The sequence below is a fragment of the Colobus angolensis genome, unplaced genomic scaffold, assembly GCF_000951035.1.
Source record: "Colobus angolensis palliatus isolate OR3802 unplaced genomic scaffold, Cang.pa_1.0 Scaffold113, whole genome shotgun sequence".
Taxonomy (NCBI): Eukaryota; Metazoa; Chordata; class Mammalia; order Primates; family Cercopithecidae; genus Colobus; species Colobus angolensis.
Genome location: NW_012112364.1, coordinates 2,552,055 through 2,570,457, shown reverse-complemented (window position 1 = coordinate 2,570,457; position 18,403 = coordinate 2,552,055). Strand labels below are relative to the sequence as shown.

Sequence of the window (18,403 nt, the reverse complement as noted above, 5' to 3'; positions counted from 1 at the left end):
TTCCCAGGTGAGGCGATGCCTCGCCCTGCTTCAGCTCTCGCTGGTCAGGCTGCAGCAGCTGACCAGCACCAATTGTCCGGCACTCCCTAGTGAGATGACCCCAGTACCTCAGTTGAAAATGCAAAAATCACTGGTCTTCTGTGTCGCTCGCGCTGGGAGTTGGAGACTGGAGCTGTTCCTATTCGGCCATCTTGCTCCGCCCCCTCCATTGTTAAATAATCATTACTGTTGACAATGGCATGTGGTTATGTGACTGTTGAGTACTGCACAACTTCCTGAACTTTAGGCTAAGCATAGCTGCTGCCTTGCTCATTTTCTGTTCCACATTGATTTTCACAAGGCATTTGCTTTTTATCATCACCACCATGAGAGCTCAGCTTCACAAAGACGTATCATGAGAAGGGATGCAGTGTGATTTTTTGTTGAAACTGTGAGCTACTTCCAGCTAGTACTTTTCACTGTTACCTGAGAGACATTGCTGTATTTCCCTCAAAAATTAAAAAATTTCTGCTGCAGCATCCCCAGGGCCCCTGCACACCAGTTGGGAACCACAAGTCTGATGGCATGCAGTTCTCAGAAGTGTCCAGTCTTGTGTTGTTTTTCCAACAGTTAAGATGTTTCACATAATCCTATGCTAGGTGGAGTAGGAGATGCAATTGTTTTATACTTGCTAGTCAACACAGTGGTTTAACATTAATATATCACAACCATTGCATGAGGTGGCTGGTTCTCATTTTCCCAGTCCCTCTCATGGAAAAGCAGGGGCTCATGGACCTCCTCTCCCTGCTTAAATGGTTAATGTGTGGTGCACAGGAAAAGGTCATACTCAGGCCTTTAACCGTGGCTTCCATGTTGTTTTCTCCAATCATATTTGATCTGTGGTTCTGTGGAGTTCAAAAACAAAATGGGAAGTCACTTTTGTGTAGCCAGTTACAGTTGTGGACTGCCTCTGCCAAAAAGATCAGCCCTTGGCTTTAAGTAGCAGTTGCACAAACTAGGAGGGAATACATACAGCTTAATATCCCTTCATGTTAAAATTGCTTATGTGGAGGTGACTAGAGGCTTCATTGATAATCAGTGGTAAAGCTCAAGTAACTTTCTTTTAGGTCACATTAAAGTGAATCTGGCATCTGCTACCAGGGAGATGGTGATTCTGTTCTATCCTGCTCTCTGTTGCCTAAAAGATTATACATGGAGGCTATATTTTAAGTTCTGAAGCATGCCCTATTAAATAATGGTTGAAGAACCTGAGAATATTTAGCAAGCAGCAACAGCTTTGGGCGGAAGGATGTGATAGCTGTTTTTATATTTCAGCCTTCCAAATATTTGTAAGAGAAGTTAGACTTTTCCTGTTTAGCCCCAAATGACAGAGTTAGTACTCTTAAGGATGCTCAGTAACAACAAAAAAGTAACGATAATTTCCAGTGGTCGCACCTACTCCAGGAGGCATCGAACTGCTGCCATTGCAAACCCTTGTGAAAATGCTAAAAGGGATATCAGGTTGTGTAACCCGGCTCCTAAAGTCCTTTCATCATGTTTTTCCCACTTTCTAACTTTTATCTTTGTCACTGAGCAAAGGCTTTTTGGTTCTACATTCATTTTACTGTCTCACCAAATGCATTTCTTTCTCAAGTTGGTAGAGTGAGATGTCAGGTAGCACTTCAGTTTTCTATTTGGAACAGGTATCTTTGTGGGATAGGGACCATCTAGGAGCAGTTGAAGTTCTTACTGGGGAAATCTTTGAGTGTCCATTCTAGCTGATGCATGAAGTCCAGTGTGGGCGTGGCCAGCAGACCTCTGGGACATCCAGAAAAATCTTTTACTTTGTGTTTATTCTGTGTGTGTGGCAGCGGGGGACTGTGGGGCTGTTTAAGAGATCCAAGAGCTCACCTGTAAATTCCCCAAATCAAGCACCAGCTTACCAATTCGGAATGTAGAGTCACTCAGCCCTGAGATGCTAGTCTTTGCTTCATGTTGCTGTGTTTTCTGGTCTGCACTCTGAAGAAGCACTTCACTATCATGAATTCCCCTCTGCTTTAGACCCCACAGATTTATACTGGCTCCTCTTCCCAGACAACTTGAGGACTTAGGAAAGCTTGGCCGCCATCTTGGATTCCTTGTGGAAAGAACCGCTCCTGTGCAGGGGCTGATCTCGCCCCCTTGAGGGCTGTGCTTCTGCAGGGCTCAGCAAGGGGAGATTTCCACTCCCTGACTAAATCCTCTGCCTTGGCTGCCCTTCAAACACAGCTTCCTTTTCTGGGGTGGATGTAGAGAAGTCTTTTTCTCTTTTGTCTTACCCCAGCCCTCTTTCTGCACGTTCTCATGCCCTGCCCATTTCCTTTCCCTTCTGTAAAAGCAGATTTTACAGAAAATTCCCTTGCCAGCCCTAGGTTGTATATGATGTACCATAAAGCAAAAGGAGGTCTGTGCTGGCTTTCTGATTTATTGGAAAGACATTTCCGAAGACCCCTGTAACTAGCCTGACTGCCTTTATCATTCAGCAGGGCACACACGTACCCCTGAGGAGTTTGTGCAGATGCCTCCCACTGAGCAGAGTGATTACAGATAGGCTGTGTTTTAAGTTAGTTTTCTGTTGTGTATTTCATCTGAGAAGTTGGCAAATACTTGAAAGCCACAAGCTCCTGTTTTCTGAAAGCTTCTTTGCACATGAGCATAAAATGTATGTATTGAATTTGGAGATCATCCAGTAACTGTCCTTTTAATGCAGTGGAATGTAGATTACAGCTGTTTCCTCTGGAAAGATGTGCATAGTTCTGATTTCCCTCTCTTTTCTCACAGAGTGTCTCCTCTGCAGAAGTCTGAGATAGTGGATGTGGTGAAGAAGCGGGTGAAGGCCATCACCCTCGCCATCGGAGACGGCGCCAACGATGTCGGGATGATCCAGACAGCCCATGTGGGTGTGGGAATCAGTGGGAATGAAGGCATGCAAGCCACCAACAACTCGGATTACGCCATCGCACAGGTCAGCAGTTTGGGCGTCCAGCTGCCCCATCCTGTTGAGAGATGGTAGCTGGGCATGAGGACCTGGTGTTTAAGCTTCAGTGCAGCCCAAACCTCTGCCGCTCCTCTTGAGGTTGCTGTCTAGATGAAAACCCGGGGATATTTGGATTTCTCTGTGGTTGTGATCTTGTGCAGTTTGGAGGCCCTGTCCTGCTGGTTGGTTTTCTTTGGCCAGCTGTGGGGTTGGCCAAGCTGCTCTGTGATCCAGGCAAGGTGCTGCTCCTATCAGACAGGTCCCTGATCTTGCTAATAATAACCTCTCACCCTCAGCTTCTGCATCTGCTGCATTGCTTTTCCTGCCGCATCACCTGCTGAAGCACAGCTGTGCTCATGACAGCCTTTCTCTATAATCCCGTTCTGGTCTCACCCCTGCCAAAGGTGCTGGGACACCCCCTGGTTAGGTGCTTAAGATCAGGGGTGAGCAGTGATTTACAGCTGTCATCTTCCCTGTAGTGCCCCGGACCACCCCTGTGAGGTGAATTGCCACGAGCATGAGCTGAGTTTGGGCCGTAATGACCCGTGGTCAGTAGCAAGCAGCCTCCTGAAATTAGGCCAAGTCCGGTCCATTCCTCTCTGATCTGAGCCTCGCATGCCAGGTCTCCTGCTGTGCTGTGCTGCACTGGTGGCCTGAGGATGAAAGAAAGGTCCGCAGTGACAGCCCAGAGGTGAAGGAAGATAGCCCGTTTCCTGACCTGTAGGGTGCATATCTGAGACCACCTTTGCGAAATGATGACTGACACAGTGGAAGAGATCGGACTTAACCGACTCCATCTTGCTTCTAACCTTCAAGCTGTCCCTGTTCATTCCTGGGCGTAAGCTGAACTAACTTTGAGACAAACTTAGTTTATCGTTTAAACAAAGATGGTAACAGCCCTTTCCCAAAGCAGACCTCCTCCTTGCCTGGGGACTAGACTGACATTAACCACAAGATTTGAAATGATGGCTTAGGAGTCATGCAGTTGGAGGCTGACAAGATTCTGACCCTCTTAAACTGCTCCTATGGTCAGTGCTTGAGATATTTTGCAGACCCTGCACTTGACGGATCAGCTGGCCCCACCCAGATCCATAAACTGGCTCATCTAATCTTGTAGCTCCCACCACCCAGGAACTGACTGAGCACAGGAAGACAGCTCTGGACTCCTTATGATTTCTTCCCTGACCAGTCAGCGTTCCTGGTTCACTGGCTACCCCCATCCACCAAGTTTTCCTTAAAAGCTCCCCGAATGCTCAGGGAGACGGATTTGAGGAACGGTAAAGCTCCCGTCCGCCTCACATTCAGCTCTGCGTGAGTTATTCATTGCAGTTCCTCTGTCTTGATGAATCGACTGTGTCTGGGCAACGGGCAAGGTGAACCCCTTGGGCGGTTCCATATCTAGGTGATTGGGCCTGCTGGATCATCCAGAAAACCTGGACATCGCAGTGAACCTAGGGCATGTCCCTCTGTCTCCAGATTGCGACACATCGTGAGTAGACGCCTGCCCACTGGCTGGGGAGCAGGAATCCTCTTGTGTTTCTGCGGTGTTGAGGTGTTTGAAGAAAGTGTTCACCTCAATCACACGAACACAAGGAAAAGTGGCTATCCACCCCTTCCAGCTGAAGTCGGGGGCTGCATATAAAATGTGAATGAGCTTCCGATAGCCCCAGGGCTTCAGGCCAGTCCTTTGCAGCTCCCCATAGTGGGGGCTCTGTCTTAGATCAGCTCTCGGGTTTCTTCTCAGCTCGCAGTTCTGCAGATGCAGGGAGGAATTACAAAATCCTCCTGGCTCTGAAAAGGGCGTGCCATCAATCTTCTTCCTTCGCCGATTTCAGATAAATCCTCGAGATAATTTCTGAAGTAGGTAAGAGAAGGAATCCTGACTTTATAGGTGGGAAAACTGGGGTTCCTTCCTATCAGGTGACTTACTTCAGGTCCCAGCAAGCGAGCATCTTGGGGTCAGAAAACAACGGACCTGAGTGTGAACTTGGGGGCCGGCCCCACACACACCTGCCTGTTGACTTTCCTGAGTCAAATGCTTTGAGGCCTGTGGGACTCGCACTTCCTGTAGTCTGTCAGCAACCATAGATGTTATACACCCCAGCATTATTAAATACTTGAGTTATAACATCATATGGCTGGAAGGGATCTTAAGAGGTTTCCTAGGAGTTCCAGGCAAATATTTGTCTGTCTTTTTCTTTAAAATGTCTAGGGAAGGGAGATCCCATGACCTGCTTTATTTTAATTGCGTACGAATAGGATGTGATCCAAGCAATTGCTCTCTTCAAATTAAAAGTGTTGAAGAAGGGTGGAGCAGGGAGTGAGGCTCTCAAACGCCACTGGGGGTTTTCCTGCCCCTCCAGCATCGTAGTCACCTCTGCCAAAGGGACTGGCGCAGCCCGCATGTGTCTGTGCGCCCTCATTTCTCCTGTCCATGGTCCTGTTGCCGATTAGGCGGGGGTGCTGTTACTTCGGGGCAGGTTCCTGCTAACCTCACACCCTTTCCACCAACCAGCATGCTGCGTCTACCTTAATCACCAAGCCAGAAAAGCCACAGCTTGATGAATTTCTTTGCTACTCTTGAAATGATAAACATCTCTGGTTGTTTATCACCTTGGGCTTTATCTGTTCATTTTAATGTGAATGCATTTCTTTTTTTTATTATTACGCTTTGGAGGAAGTACCCTGTAGGGTTATTATAATCAGAAGGAAAAACATTTTAGCTCAAAGACTTACCTTGGGAAAGTTATGAAGCAGGCAAAGCTCTGGTTCTATTTCTTCCCTGCCTGCCGAGACTGAGCGCCATCCTTTGTCAGCTGCCTTGCCCTGGGCAACCTTGCTGCCGTCCCTGCGTCATGGTGCCCCCCTAGCCCTCGGCTTTCCCTTCTCCTCGGGAGAATCATTCCCGCCCCCTGCCCTCCTAATGTTTTCGGAACGACCCCACGAAGACAGCATTTTGATTTAGAATAGACATTTTTTTTCCCCTGAAAACAAATCACTGTAGCGCTCAAGTTGAGGCGTTCAGGACGACTCAAGCAGATGGTTTCTGTGCCCATTGAAGTTTAACATCAGGGGGTCCCGGTCAAATACAAACTTCCTTTTTATTTGTTTAGCCAGTTATTTTATGATTTCCCATTCCCCTATGGAATCCTTAATGAGCCTTTATGGGGAGTTTTATTTTTCCATGTGCACCTACTTCTGCCACTTCGAAGCGATGATTTAGATTCCGAGTGCGTGGTGAGCCCTGCGCCTTCCCTCACCTCCTGGAAGGACAGGCTGAGCTGCGACCCCGCCTAGGATGGAGCCCTTTCTTTAGTGCTAATGGGATTATTATGCAGTTTCCTCCTGAAAGTTTTTTGTTTAAGTATTGTATTGTCAGTCTGGTCGTTTCTTTTGTATCGAGAGTGACATTTAATTTCTTTCTTTCTTTTCTTTTCTGTTTTTTTTTTTTTTTTTTTTTTCAGTTTCACTCTTGTTGCCCAGGCTGGAGTACAGTGGCGGGATCTCAGCTCACTGCAGTGTCTACCTCCTGGGTTCAAGTGCTTCTCTTGCCTCTGCCTCCCGAGTAGCTGGGATTACAGGCACCCACCACCACGCCTGACTACTTTTTGGATTTTTGGTAGAAACGGGGTTTCACCATGTTGGCCAGACTGGTCTTGAACTCCTGGCCTCAGGTGATCCGCCCACCTTGGCCTCCCAAAGTGCTGGGATTACAGGTGTGAGCCACTGCCCAGCCGAGAGTTACGTTTAATTTCAAAAGTCATCTGAAATTAATAAGAAGTGTATGACTGCAAAAGAATTTCTAATGTTCTGGGGCATTCTCAATACAGCCTGCTTGTCTCTCCTAGTAGTATAATAGGGTTCAGACCTGTGGACTTACTGACACTCTGACTTAGAACAGGAGGCATTAAGGTTTTCCTGCAAGGGATCCAAGAAGGAACTCAAATCTGGGGTAAGGCATATCAAATGTGTAGAAACATGATGTAAACAGGATTGCCCTTAACGGCACATTTATGCCAGAGCAGGACACCATGCACCAGACCAGAGAAACTCGTTTCCCTCCCTCCAGCGCAAGGTTTACACTTTTTGGGACCTTTTTGAAACGGCACACAGAAGGCAAAGCCAGGCTAAGGGGTGGCTGAGGAGATACGATCCAAGTGGTGTCCAGAGACCCCCTCCCGCAATGAGGATTCCTGGATGTTACTGGAATATCTATGGCTCCAACTCAGACCGCAGGAGCCATCACACCACTCCCAGCTTGGGACCCACCAGCCGCTCCTGACTGCATAGCACTCTGGCCAGAGGTGCTCTGTATTGGTTGGAGGCAAAAAGAGAGAAAACAAAATGGGTCAAGAAGTGGAGGCAAAGTGTGTGTGTGTCTTAGTGTATCTGTGTGTACATGTGTATTTGTGTGAGTATCTATGTGTGTGTGTCTGTGTGTCTCTGTATCTCTGTCCTGTGTGCCTCTACCTCTGTGTCTGGGTATGTGTTTCTGCCTGTATGTGTCTGTTTATCTGTGCCTATATAGTCTCTGTGTATCTTTGTGTGTGTATCCGTGTGTATCTATATGTGTGTGTAACTTTTTAATCTACGTAGTTGTTAGTGGAAGTAGTGTGTGTGCACCTGTGTGTACCTTTCCTTTAAACAAGACTCTGTTGTGTGAGTGTCCCTGTCCCTTGCTCTTTTTGTCACTGAAAAATCTGTGATTGCTCAGATGTCTGACTTGCGCTGTACTTTTCCTTCAGTTTAGTAGTTCAACTTTGTTTAATAATTAATCCCTATTGAAACACTATTCACAATAGCAAAGACATGGAACCAACCCAAATGCCCATCAATGCCAGACTGCATAAAGAAAATGCAGTACACATACACCATGGAATACTATGCAGCCATAAAAAAGGAATGAAGTCATGTCCTTTGCAGAGACTTGGATGGAGCTGGAAACCATTATCCTCAGCAAACTAACATAGGAACAGAAAACCAAACACCACATGTCCTCACTTATAAGTGAGCTGAACGATGAGAACACATGGACACAGGGAGGGGAACAACATGCACTGGGGCCTGTTGGGGAGGCAGGGGGAGGGAGAGCATCAGAATAAATAGCTAATGCATCCGGACCTTAAAACCTAGGTGACGAATGGATAACTGCAGCAAACCAACATGGCACATGTTTACCTTTGTAATAAACCTGCACATCCTACCTAGAACTTAAAATTAAATTACAAAAAAGCATTTGTTTAAATAGAATTTCATAAGAATAACAATTAGAAGTCCAGCAGTATGTTTCGGGAAAATGATAATTATGTAGATTTCAGAGAGGATTTTAGTTGTTCTCACTGGGCCTGAAAGCTCTGTCTTCAGAGAATGGTTTTCTGAGATTCCTGCAGAATCTTGTTTCCTCTACCTACATGATCTGACTTCTGTTTGTAAGGACATTCTGTTTGTGACTTTTATTCCTCAATGATGGGCTCTTCTGAACTTTGTAATTTTCCTTTTTCAGTTTTCCTACTTAGAGAAGCTTCTGTTGGTTCACGGAGCCTGGAGCTACAACCGGGTGACCAAGTGCATCTTGTACTGCTTCTATAAGAATGTGGTCCTGTATATTATTGAGGTAAGAAGGAATATTTTTTTTTCCTTGAAGGGAAAGCTCTTTTCAGAGGATATCTTGAGGTATTTAAAGTCATTTCAAGGCAGGGTTTTGTTCTTGTAAAATTAAAAGATGCTGCTGTGACTTTCTATAGCCTGGGTCACATGTAAGCTCCCATGAAGCTGGGCTCACCATCCTGGTCTAGATCCTCATGCTGGATGACCAAAGCGGACATCTGAAGCCTTTTTTCCCTATCCAAGCATGCCTCCCTCCCTAGCTCTCCTCCTGTGTTCCTCTTTGCCATGCATCTTCCTCTGTGTCCTTGGCTGGGGTAGAATCTTGCTGACACTCACACCCCTTCCAGAGGAATCAGATCCTAGCAGCAGAGACCTCCACCTCGCCAGGTGAACACTGAGGTGTTGCTCGAATGAACGGGGGAGCCTGATTTCTGCCTTATTTCTCACAGACTCTGCAAGTTTTCTAGCATCCATTCAGTGCTTCTGGGATACTTGGACACTGGCACTTATGTGTGAAGGGTGTGGGAGTGAGGGGACGGTGGGGAGTAAACCAGCGAGGTCATTGACAGTATTGCAGTGAGTTCACATTCTGATGTAAGACCATTTTCCAAGATGCTGATTCAGTTACCAGTAAAACAAACGTGCTTGCTAGAGGAGTGGGCCCAGGAAGGAGTGGAAAAGCCACTTTGTGTTTGCTATTAGTGGGATTACAGCCCTGCTGTAAAGGCGTGGCTTTTGAGGCCATCATGACTACTCGATTTCCAAATATGTTTGTCTGTGGAGGAAGGCAATGTTAATTGTTTATGGTGTTTTAATGCTTCATTCTACTATGGGTTATCTTATGTCTGATTTCTTGACTCTTAGTAAAAATAATAACCAAGGAAGATCACAACTTTTTCTGATGTAAGCTCTGACAATACTCAGTTCAAATAACTATTAATAACAAGTGCCTTGCTAAGGTAGCTGTAACTAACGACTTCTTTACCGGGTTTTCTAATCTTTCATACTCAGTCATTCAGGTCAAACATGTAAGTTCTTGTCACACATTTGGTAACTAAACTACTAAGGAGTGATTTCCCCAAATTGTGCAGGTTGTTCACAGCCCAAGACAACCCAGCCAAAAGAGTAAATGAAGCAGAAACATAACCTGTGCTGCTTCATTCTTCAGTTGCCCGGAGTCCAACTGGAAACAGCAATGCATTTTTCTAAGCTGCACAAGGGCCAGCCTGTTCGCCACGATGTGTGCATTTGCAGGGACGATGCCTCTTCTAGTTCACACAAAAACCCCTTGTGGGCTGAGGAGCAGACCTGGTTCGTTTTTTTTTTTTTGAGACGGAGTCTTGCTCTGTCGCCCAGGCTGGAGTGCAGTGGTGCAATCTCGGCTCACTCCAAGCTCTGCCTCCCGGGTTCATGCCATTCTCCTGCCTCAGCCTCCCGAGTAGCTGGGACTACAGGCACCCGCCACCATGCCCCGCTAATTTTTTGTATTTTTAGTAGAGATGGGGTTTCACTGTGTTAGCCAGGATGGTCTTAATCTCCTGACCTCGTGATTCACCCACCTCGGCCTCCTTAAGTGCTGGGTTTTACAGGCCTGAGCCACCGTGCCCAGCTGAGCAGCCTTGATTCTTAAAGAATGTTCCAAGCAATCAAAAGGGATCTGGTTAAAGTCCTGAAACTGACCCGTTCTTCCTAATTTGAATCTTTTGTGGGAGGTGTCCTGTCTGCTTAAGTGTTATTTCCCTAGGGAGAAAATACACAGTAGAGGCTTGAGAGATTTGGTGATATAATTGACATTTTATTCGGTGTAATGAGGTTAAAATCAATAATTTAAAAAATTATTCATAATTTGCCTGCTGGTCTTGTGCTGTAATATTCAACGCAGTTCACTCTGGGTAAGAACTTGTAGATGTTGGTGTGAGAGCTTTAGTGGTTTCTCTTTATTTTTACAATTCCCTTTTGGTACTTAAAATTCCCCTTTGGTACTTTGTCCCCCTCCTGCTCCCACATTTTTTTGTGTCTGTGGTAGGAGTCGCTCCTCAACGTCACTTAGGGTCATGGACGATAGTGCAAAGAGGTATCGTAGGGTCATGGACCATTGTGTAAAGGGGTATTGGAATCCCCGTTTCTTCGTGCTATCCCAGGCTTCCCAGCATTTTGTGCTCCTGTAATTGCTGGCTTTCATGGTTTCTTAGTAATCTGGTCTTCTTCACAATCAGCACATTACAGATAGTCTAGACTTCTTATCAAGACATTCTGCATAGAGCTCCCAACCCTTTCACTTTTCAGATCGTCCCCTAGGCCCCCTTCTTAGTCATTTACACCTACTATCTTGCTGGTGGTTTTTTTTTTTTTTTTCCTTTTTTTGACTTCAAGTGGGCTGAGTCTGAGAAAAGTGCAATTTTAGTCTGCCTGAAAAATCCTATTTGGAAGGAGGCCCTGAAAGTGCCACATGCATGCCTCAAATTAATATTTCAGTTGTAGCTGAGCAGCAGTTGTTAAATGGTCTTTTGTAAACAGCCTTTTAAACATTCTTTATCAAGTTAAAGAAAATGTAAAAGTCTCCACCACTCCATGCCCAATTTTCTATTTAGTATTTCTCAGGGATATTAATTTGAAAACCAAGAAAGCAAAGTCCTTGACCGAGCCCATGTGGTTGGAGCGTTGACTCAGGCAAAGCCTACCTACCACTGCCAAATTACTTCCTTGGCATGAACATGCACTTCAACTATAGTTTTAAAAATAGGAAAGTACTACTTACTTGCATGCCATTTTAGTGTGTTGTGAACTGTAAGATCAAAGATTATTGTAAGTTGATTTGCTTATTTGCAAAGAATACTTTTTTGTTCTAAAGGTAACCCTTATAATTAATTACTTAAGTGAGAATAAATTAAACACATTACTTATTTATCTTAAATGGTTTTCTTGTAACTCAAGGAGCGATTCTTTACAATAGCCAATATGTTGTCATCTCAAATGCCCTCTAAGATACATAACTACTAATCACTTAAAAATGTAGTCTGAAGGCAATTTGACAAATTAAAAAAAGAAACCTACACATGTGTGCATGCACACACACATTTTATGGCCTTAGCCATTATTATGAGGATCATTATATATAGGACTTGAATTGCCAATAAAGATTGTAGGGAAGAACTGTAAGCCTGTGATGTAATGCAGTCCACTCGGCATACTCACCTATAAAAGTGGACTTTTCTGTATAAGGAACACATGGATATATTTACGTTGCTATATGGAACACAAACTGAAAGTTCCCTCCACTCTCACCCCCAAACCTCCTTCCATATTATCTGTCCTGACCTTTTTCTCTGTAGGTATGGAGATATTTGTGTATACAAACAAATCAAGAATTTTAGATAAATGTCATCATGCTGTGCAGAGCCTTCTGCAACTCATTTCACCTGACAGTGTATTCTGGAGACCATTCCCAGTTACTATGTATAGACCCAGGGCGTGCCGTTTCACAGAGGGTTTTCCTGCAATCTATTCAGCCATTCCTTGCACTGATAAACATTCCACTTCTCTCCAGCTTCAAACCCCAAAAGCCTTGTGGAATAACAGCTTTCTCACTAGCCCATAAATATTCCACCCAAATGAAATTGATCAGATTAGACCATTTTTACCACAGTGCCTTGAACATAACACATGCTTATGTATTTTTATTTATACAACAAGTTATTTGTTGCTGACAAATCTTATTTAATGCTTCTTGAGTGTGCCACATAAAATTCAAGCCAAAATAACTATTGGTTCGAGTGATTTAAAAAATAGGAACAAAATTATGCCATACATGGTTTCATGTTAGCCCTATTCATAGGTAAAACTGAAAATACTACAATCTGTGCCTCCATCCCCCTGCAACTGCCTTAATTTAGTACTGTTTTCCTGGTGGATTACAAAAACCGCTAGTTTCACTTCCTTGACCATCTCTGCTGTAGCTAGGATATGATTTCTGAAACATACATCTGATCAATTCCAGTGTCTAGCACAACGTCTGGACTGGAGGTGCTCGAAAATGCTGGCAATGAAAGAGTGATGAATGCTGCTGCGCCCTGCAGCCCCATCCCAGGCTCCCTGTGCCTTCTAATGAAATGCCCATCTCAGTCCCGTCACCTTCCCCTCTGTGGTCTGGGTTCCAACTGTCACCAGCCTTCTCTGCCACTGTATCCTCCTTACTTTGTTTGTAATCAGTGTTACTGAAGTATGATTGATGTACAGCAAGATACACACTTTTAAGTGTTCCTTTCTGTGAATTAAAACTGGGTTTTTATCATTAGAAACACACTGGGGATGTTGTCTGTCTCCTATAGACGGTGACAAGAATGTCTCAGAGAGCTCTGGAGACAGATGGCAGTGATGGTTGCACCAGGCTGGGTGCTAGAACTGCAGTGCAAATGTCAACATGGAACCATACACTTAAAAATGGCCAAGGCGGCAGACTTTGTTATCTCTACTTTACAACCATTTTAAGATGCTAAAAAAAAAAAAAGAGAAAAATGTCACAGACACTTGGCTGCTTTCATCGCCTTGAGAGAGACAAAAATGTATAAGGACAGACTGTATGCTTTGGCGAGCTTATTGAATGTTTGGAAAACAAATTTCACACGTAGTTTTGTTTTGCATTAGACTGATTAAATGCTGCGTTTCATGGTCGTGGCCACATGGACCATATTTCTCAGAAGGTAAAATCCTGTCATCGTCTAGAATGTTCAGCACTTCAGAGCCTTGCAGGGCAGCCAGCTGGGAGTGGGGTTGGGGTGGGCGGGGCAGGAGGGCGGGGTGTATTCCCTGTGTGTCTGCACTGGGGGTGGGAATGGGATGAAATTAGCAAAAGCAAGGAGATAGAGCTGGGTAAGGATATGTGAGTGACCAGGGAAGGGCATCTGAATGGCTCATTCGGAGTTGTATTGCCATTAGAAGCTGGGATTCCTTTTTTTCTTCTCTTTTTGCAATAGTCAAATTACATAGTAAACGTGATTGAGGAAAATTTGTCTATCAACATGTAGGGCAGATGGCAAGCAGAGAACTTACATGTAATTTTGTAGTTTTAAGCCTGGAGCATAAATCATGCCGTTATGTAACTATCTCTCATGTAATTTATAAGCAGAAAGCAAAGATGGATTTTTAAAACTCTTTGATTTTGACAATGGGAGGAATTTGCCTTAAATGTAAAGATTAGGGGTAAAGAGGTTAGGAAAGGTTCCTATAAATTTTTGAAGTCCTGGTTGACCTCTGTGTGGTATCTCTTAAGGAGAGGGGTTGCGTAAATTCTTTAACGCTCCTACACTAACAAACTATGAGTTAGTTATTTGGAGTTTTCTTAATAGAGTACAGTTTGAAAGCACAACAGCATCAGCATTTTAAGCATGTATTAGGTGGCATATGCATTTGTTTGTGGACTTTCTGAACACCTGGGAAAAGGTTATTTGGAATACATAAAATTTTTAGTGACCATAAAATTCAGATAGAAAAATAATAGGGGCATGACTTGAACTTAACCTGTATTTCAAAAAAATTATCATAGGGATCTCATGTAAACTTTGGTATAACGTAAGGAAAATATGCCAAATTATTTTTGAAATAGAGATGAGTCTGAAATCATAATGGTGATTAGTCGGTGGTTCCTAATACAAGGAATAACCATAACATATGTATATTGATGTGAAAAAGTGGGTATTGTGTACAGCTTGGAGTCTACTTATTTTTGGCAACACATATAAGAAATTTTAGTGTTTTCTTGGGGGTGATTAAACTGATACGGGATAAAGGCCAGGAAATGAGATGCATATTTAGCATGAAGGTCTGGAAATACTATCACTGAAATAGACATAGAGATTCTAAGACCACAGCAATTTGGGGACCAAATGAAACTGAACCGCAGAATTTAGTTGATAGCCATTTAAACATTTGTCAATATCTGACAAGCCTAAAACAAGCAAACAAACTTTTATTATACTGCAGCAGAGGTTCGCAACCTTTCTGGCACTAGACACTGGTTTCAGGGAAGACAATTTTTCCACAGACGGGATGTCTTTGGGACGATTCAGGCACAATACATTTATCATTAGATCCTCATAAAGGGCGTGCAGACTAGGTCCCTTGCATGCGCAGTTTACAATAGGGCTCATGCTCCTATGAGAATCTAATGCTGCCACTGATCTGGCAGGAGGTGGAGCTTAGGCAGTAATGCCCGCTAGCCCTCCGCTCACCTCCTGCTGTATAGCCGAGTTCCCAGCAGCCGCTGACCAGCACCAGTCCAGTCTGTGGCCCAGGGGCTGGGGACCCCTGCACTACAGGATATGAGAAAAACCTTTACTGGCATTTTGTTTTCTGTGTCTTCGAATTTAGAAAGTGAAATGAATTATGGTTCATGTATAAATTGCCATTCTAAGCCAAAACGTTTTCAGTAGATGAATACTTTGATTTTTTAAAAATTGTTTTGCAAACATATATTTCCTTTTGCTGTTTTACAGCTTTTTTCTGTTGGACCTGTGAGAGATTTTGTTTTATCATCAATTTTTTATTATTGTTTGAAAATAATCATTATTTTGCAAACCTTTTTTTGTTTTTTGAGATAGAGTCTCACTCTGTCACCCAGGCTGGAGTGCGGGAGCGTAGCGCTGGTTCACTGCAACCTCCGCCTTCCGGGTTCAAGCGATTCTCCTACCTCAGCCTCTTGAGTAACTGGGATTACAGGAGTGCACCACCACACTCAGCTAATATTTTTGTGTTTTTGGTAGAGACAAGGTTTCACTATGTTGGCCAGGCTGATCTCAAACTCCTGGTCTCAAATGATCCACCTGCCTCGGCCTCCTGAAGTGCTGGGATTACAGGCCTGATCCCTTTGCCCGACCTTCTAACATTGTTAGAAAAAAATCATATCTAGGTTGCCCCCTCTTTCCATTATTATGTGATTAGCTTCTTGTTTGGGGAGCCTTAGTTAAATATGTTAATGCAGGGAGATGCTATGCACTTGGTCAACCCTATTGCAAATTGGTATCTATGTCCTGTTAGTAACCCATGCTTCATTATAAATGATGAAAGAAGTCACTGGCTTTGGGCTGGATTTCATTTTAAATGTTAGAATCAACAGAGAGTAGATGTTTTAAACCATGATCAAAATTTCATCCGGTAACTTTTCCCTCTTGGATATAATGCATGACTTACCTGTACCTCAAAACTGTGTGTTTCATTCGGGGACACAAGAAATTTCATTACACGGTAAAAGATAGAATCCTAATAGCTAAGTTTTCCTCGTCTGTCCTGTGCGTCTGCCTTGGCAGAGGTAGCTTTATGTTCCTGTTACAGCTTTTATTTGAGGGAATAGATTGGCAGCTATGAGTGCGGTGTTAAAATGTTAATAAGTAAAAGACAAATTGAAAAAATACCATTGACATATGGACCTTTCTGTAGAGGCTGCGGCTTCATCAAGTGTGGAACCATCCGTTTTCTATTAAAAGTTTTAATAAGTATTAAGCACCTACTCTAAGGCAGGCAGAATGCTGAGACTGGGGTAGTGGGACATGCCCCACAGACTTCACCATCTAATATGGGTTGGGGAAGAGGTGAGTACAGTCATGCTTTGGTATCCACAGGGTACTGGTTCCAGGACACACCCTCCCCACCTTCAGATGCCAAAATTTGTGGATGCTCAAGTCCTTTATATTAAATAGCATAGTATTTGCACATAATCCATGCACATCCTCTTGTGTACTTTACATCATCTATAAATTACTTAAATATCTAATGCATTATAAATGCTATGTAAATAGTTGTTACACTGTATCAGTTTTGTTTTGTTTTGTTTTTTTGAGACAGAGTTTCTCTCTTGTCGCCCAGGCTGGAGTGCAATGGCACGATCTCGACTCACTGCAACCTCTGCCTCCCGGGTTCAAGTAATTCTCTTGCCCCAGCCTCCCGAGTAGCTGGGCTTACAGGCACGTGCCACCACACCTGGCTAATTTTTTGTATTTTTAGTAGAGACGGGGTTTCACCATGTTGGCCAGGCTGGTCTCAAACTCCTGACCTCAGGTGATCCACCTGCCTTGGCCTCCCAAAAGGCTGGGATTACAGGTGTGAGCCATCTCGCCTGGCCCAGTTTTTAAATATGTAGTATTTTTTTGTTGTTGTGTTGATATTTTTACTGTTTTTCTTTCCTGAATATTTTTTTTTCCTGTGGTTGGTTGAATCTGTGGAGACAGAGAGCCCGGCTGTACAGCGTCAGTGCTCTGATGGCTGTGTGCACAGAGACCTCTGCATGCACAGGCCTGGTGCCAACCCCATCCCAAGAGCCTCTGGGCTTACAGTTTGTGATTACCTGGGTGGTCCCTATCTTGTGCTGATTATTGTTGAGTCATAACTGCAATTGGAATATGTTGGTGGGAAAACTACTTAGAGAAATTTCCCATTGGACAATTGAAAAATGGGAATTCACTAGAAATGTAAACATTCTGAATTCTGCTTTCCTTGCCTCATGCATCCTCATTCTCCAAGTTAAGCACTCTTGGGTCATGGGGACAAGAGGAACAAGACAGTCCCTCCTCTTGGAATCAAATAGAGAATGTGGATAAGAATTCCCACAATTATAATATGGCATGGTGGGGCTGGCTTTGAGGAAGACAGCTTGCAATGAAAACTGTTAGAAGTGGTGCTTTACAGGCTTGGTGGGGTCGGGCCTCAGGATCCCAGGATAAAATGAGTTAAGACCTGAAGGATGAGTAGCAGCTAATCAGGTGAAGGGGCAGGAGGGAGAGGGCCAGGGAATGTGCCAAAGAGAGCCCAGCACCTGCCTTTCTCGTCCATGTTCTCTGTCTGTTCCAGCTCTGTGATAAATGTTAGCAATTAGCCCAGCCCTTAGTACCCAACAGAGAAGAAATGCATTATGCTGCGGTTTTATGTTTCAGTCAGAAGATGGCTGGAGAACTAGTTAAACATGTGCCTAGGAATGTTCTCTGAAAGGCCAGCTGGTTGCTGCTGGTTGATAAAGCTGGGAGTTTATTAGCAAAAGGTGGAGAGGGGGTGAGAGGACAGGGAGGAAGTAGGTATTAAGCCAGAGAAATACTAGCAGTCTGAAGGGATTCCCTACAAGATACACAATCACTTCAAACTTTATAAAAATAGACTATTACTGGCCTTTCCATGTGACAATCTATGCTTTTTTAAATGGTGTTTTTGCAGCCGCCTTACCTAAAAGGATCGTTATGAAGATCGAGCACTAAAAAAATGTTTTTAGGCATTGATGGTTTAAAAATGGAGTCTTTGGAACTCTATAAAATGTTTAAATCTCCTTGGAATAAAAAAAATGCAAGTCCAGAAACAGAGCCCATGCAAAGAACTTCCCGGGCTCACATGAGCTTTGAGAGGTCAGCCCTATGCTGGAGCTGTGCTTCATAGCCCGGTTGCCTCCCTCCCACCCTACCTGTTACTGTGGCAGAAGTGATGGGAATCCAGCCCACTTCACCTCACAAATTCCAACTTGCTTCCCTTCCTTAAAGGCCTCTTGCATTCAGAGACAGCACCCACATAGTTTAGTACTGATTGCTTGCAAGGGGTGAATGTTACTTTTATTTTTCCAAATTGGTTGTGACTTCCCTAAGGGCAAATAGTCCTGCCTACATTTCAGTAGAGGCACACATGTAAGAATCTATTGGACATTTTGGTTTTGGGATTTTGTTTGGTTTTTTAAAATAGAAGATTACATAATTAGCATATTCTTATCTAACTTAAATCTTTCCTGGTATAATTTTCATGCAGAGAACTAAACCCTTCAAGTACTAGAAGATA

General features: G+C 43.9%; 1 protein-coding gene across 1 annotated transcript in view; it reads left to right on the top strand.

The window, feature by feature from the left end:
• The window catches only part of ATP8A2 (ATPase, aminophospholipid transporter, class I, type 8A, member 2), a 560,732-nt gene that overhangs the window by 303,440 nt on the left and 238,889 nt on the right, over nucleotides 1-18,403 (top strand). Inside the window, 2 exon segments of the mRNA XM_011958629.1 lie at nucleotides 2,800-2,983; nucleotides 8,499-8,609. Of these exon segments, the coding sequence (XP_011814019.1) occupies nucleotides 2,800-2,983; nucleotides 8,499-8,609 (295 nt within the window).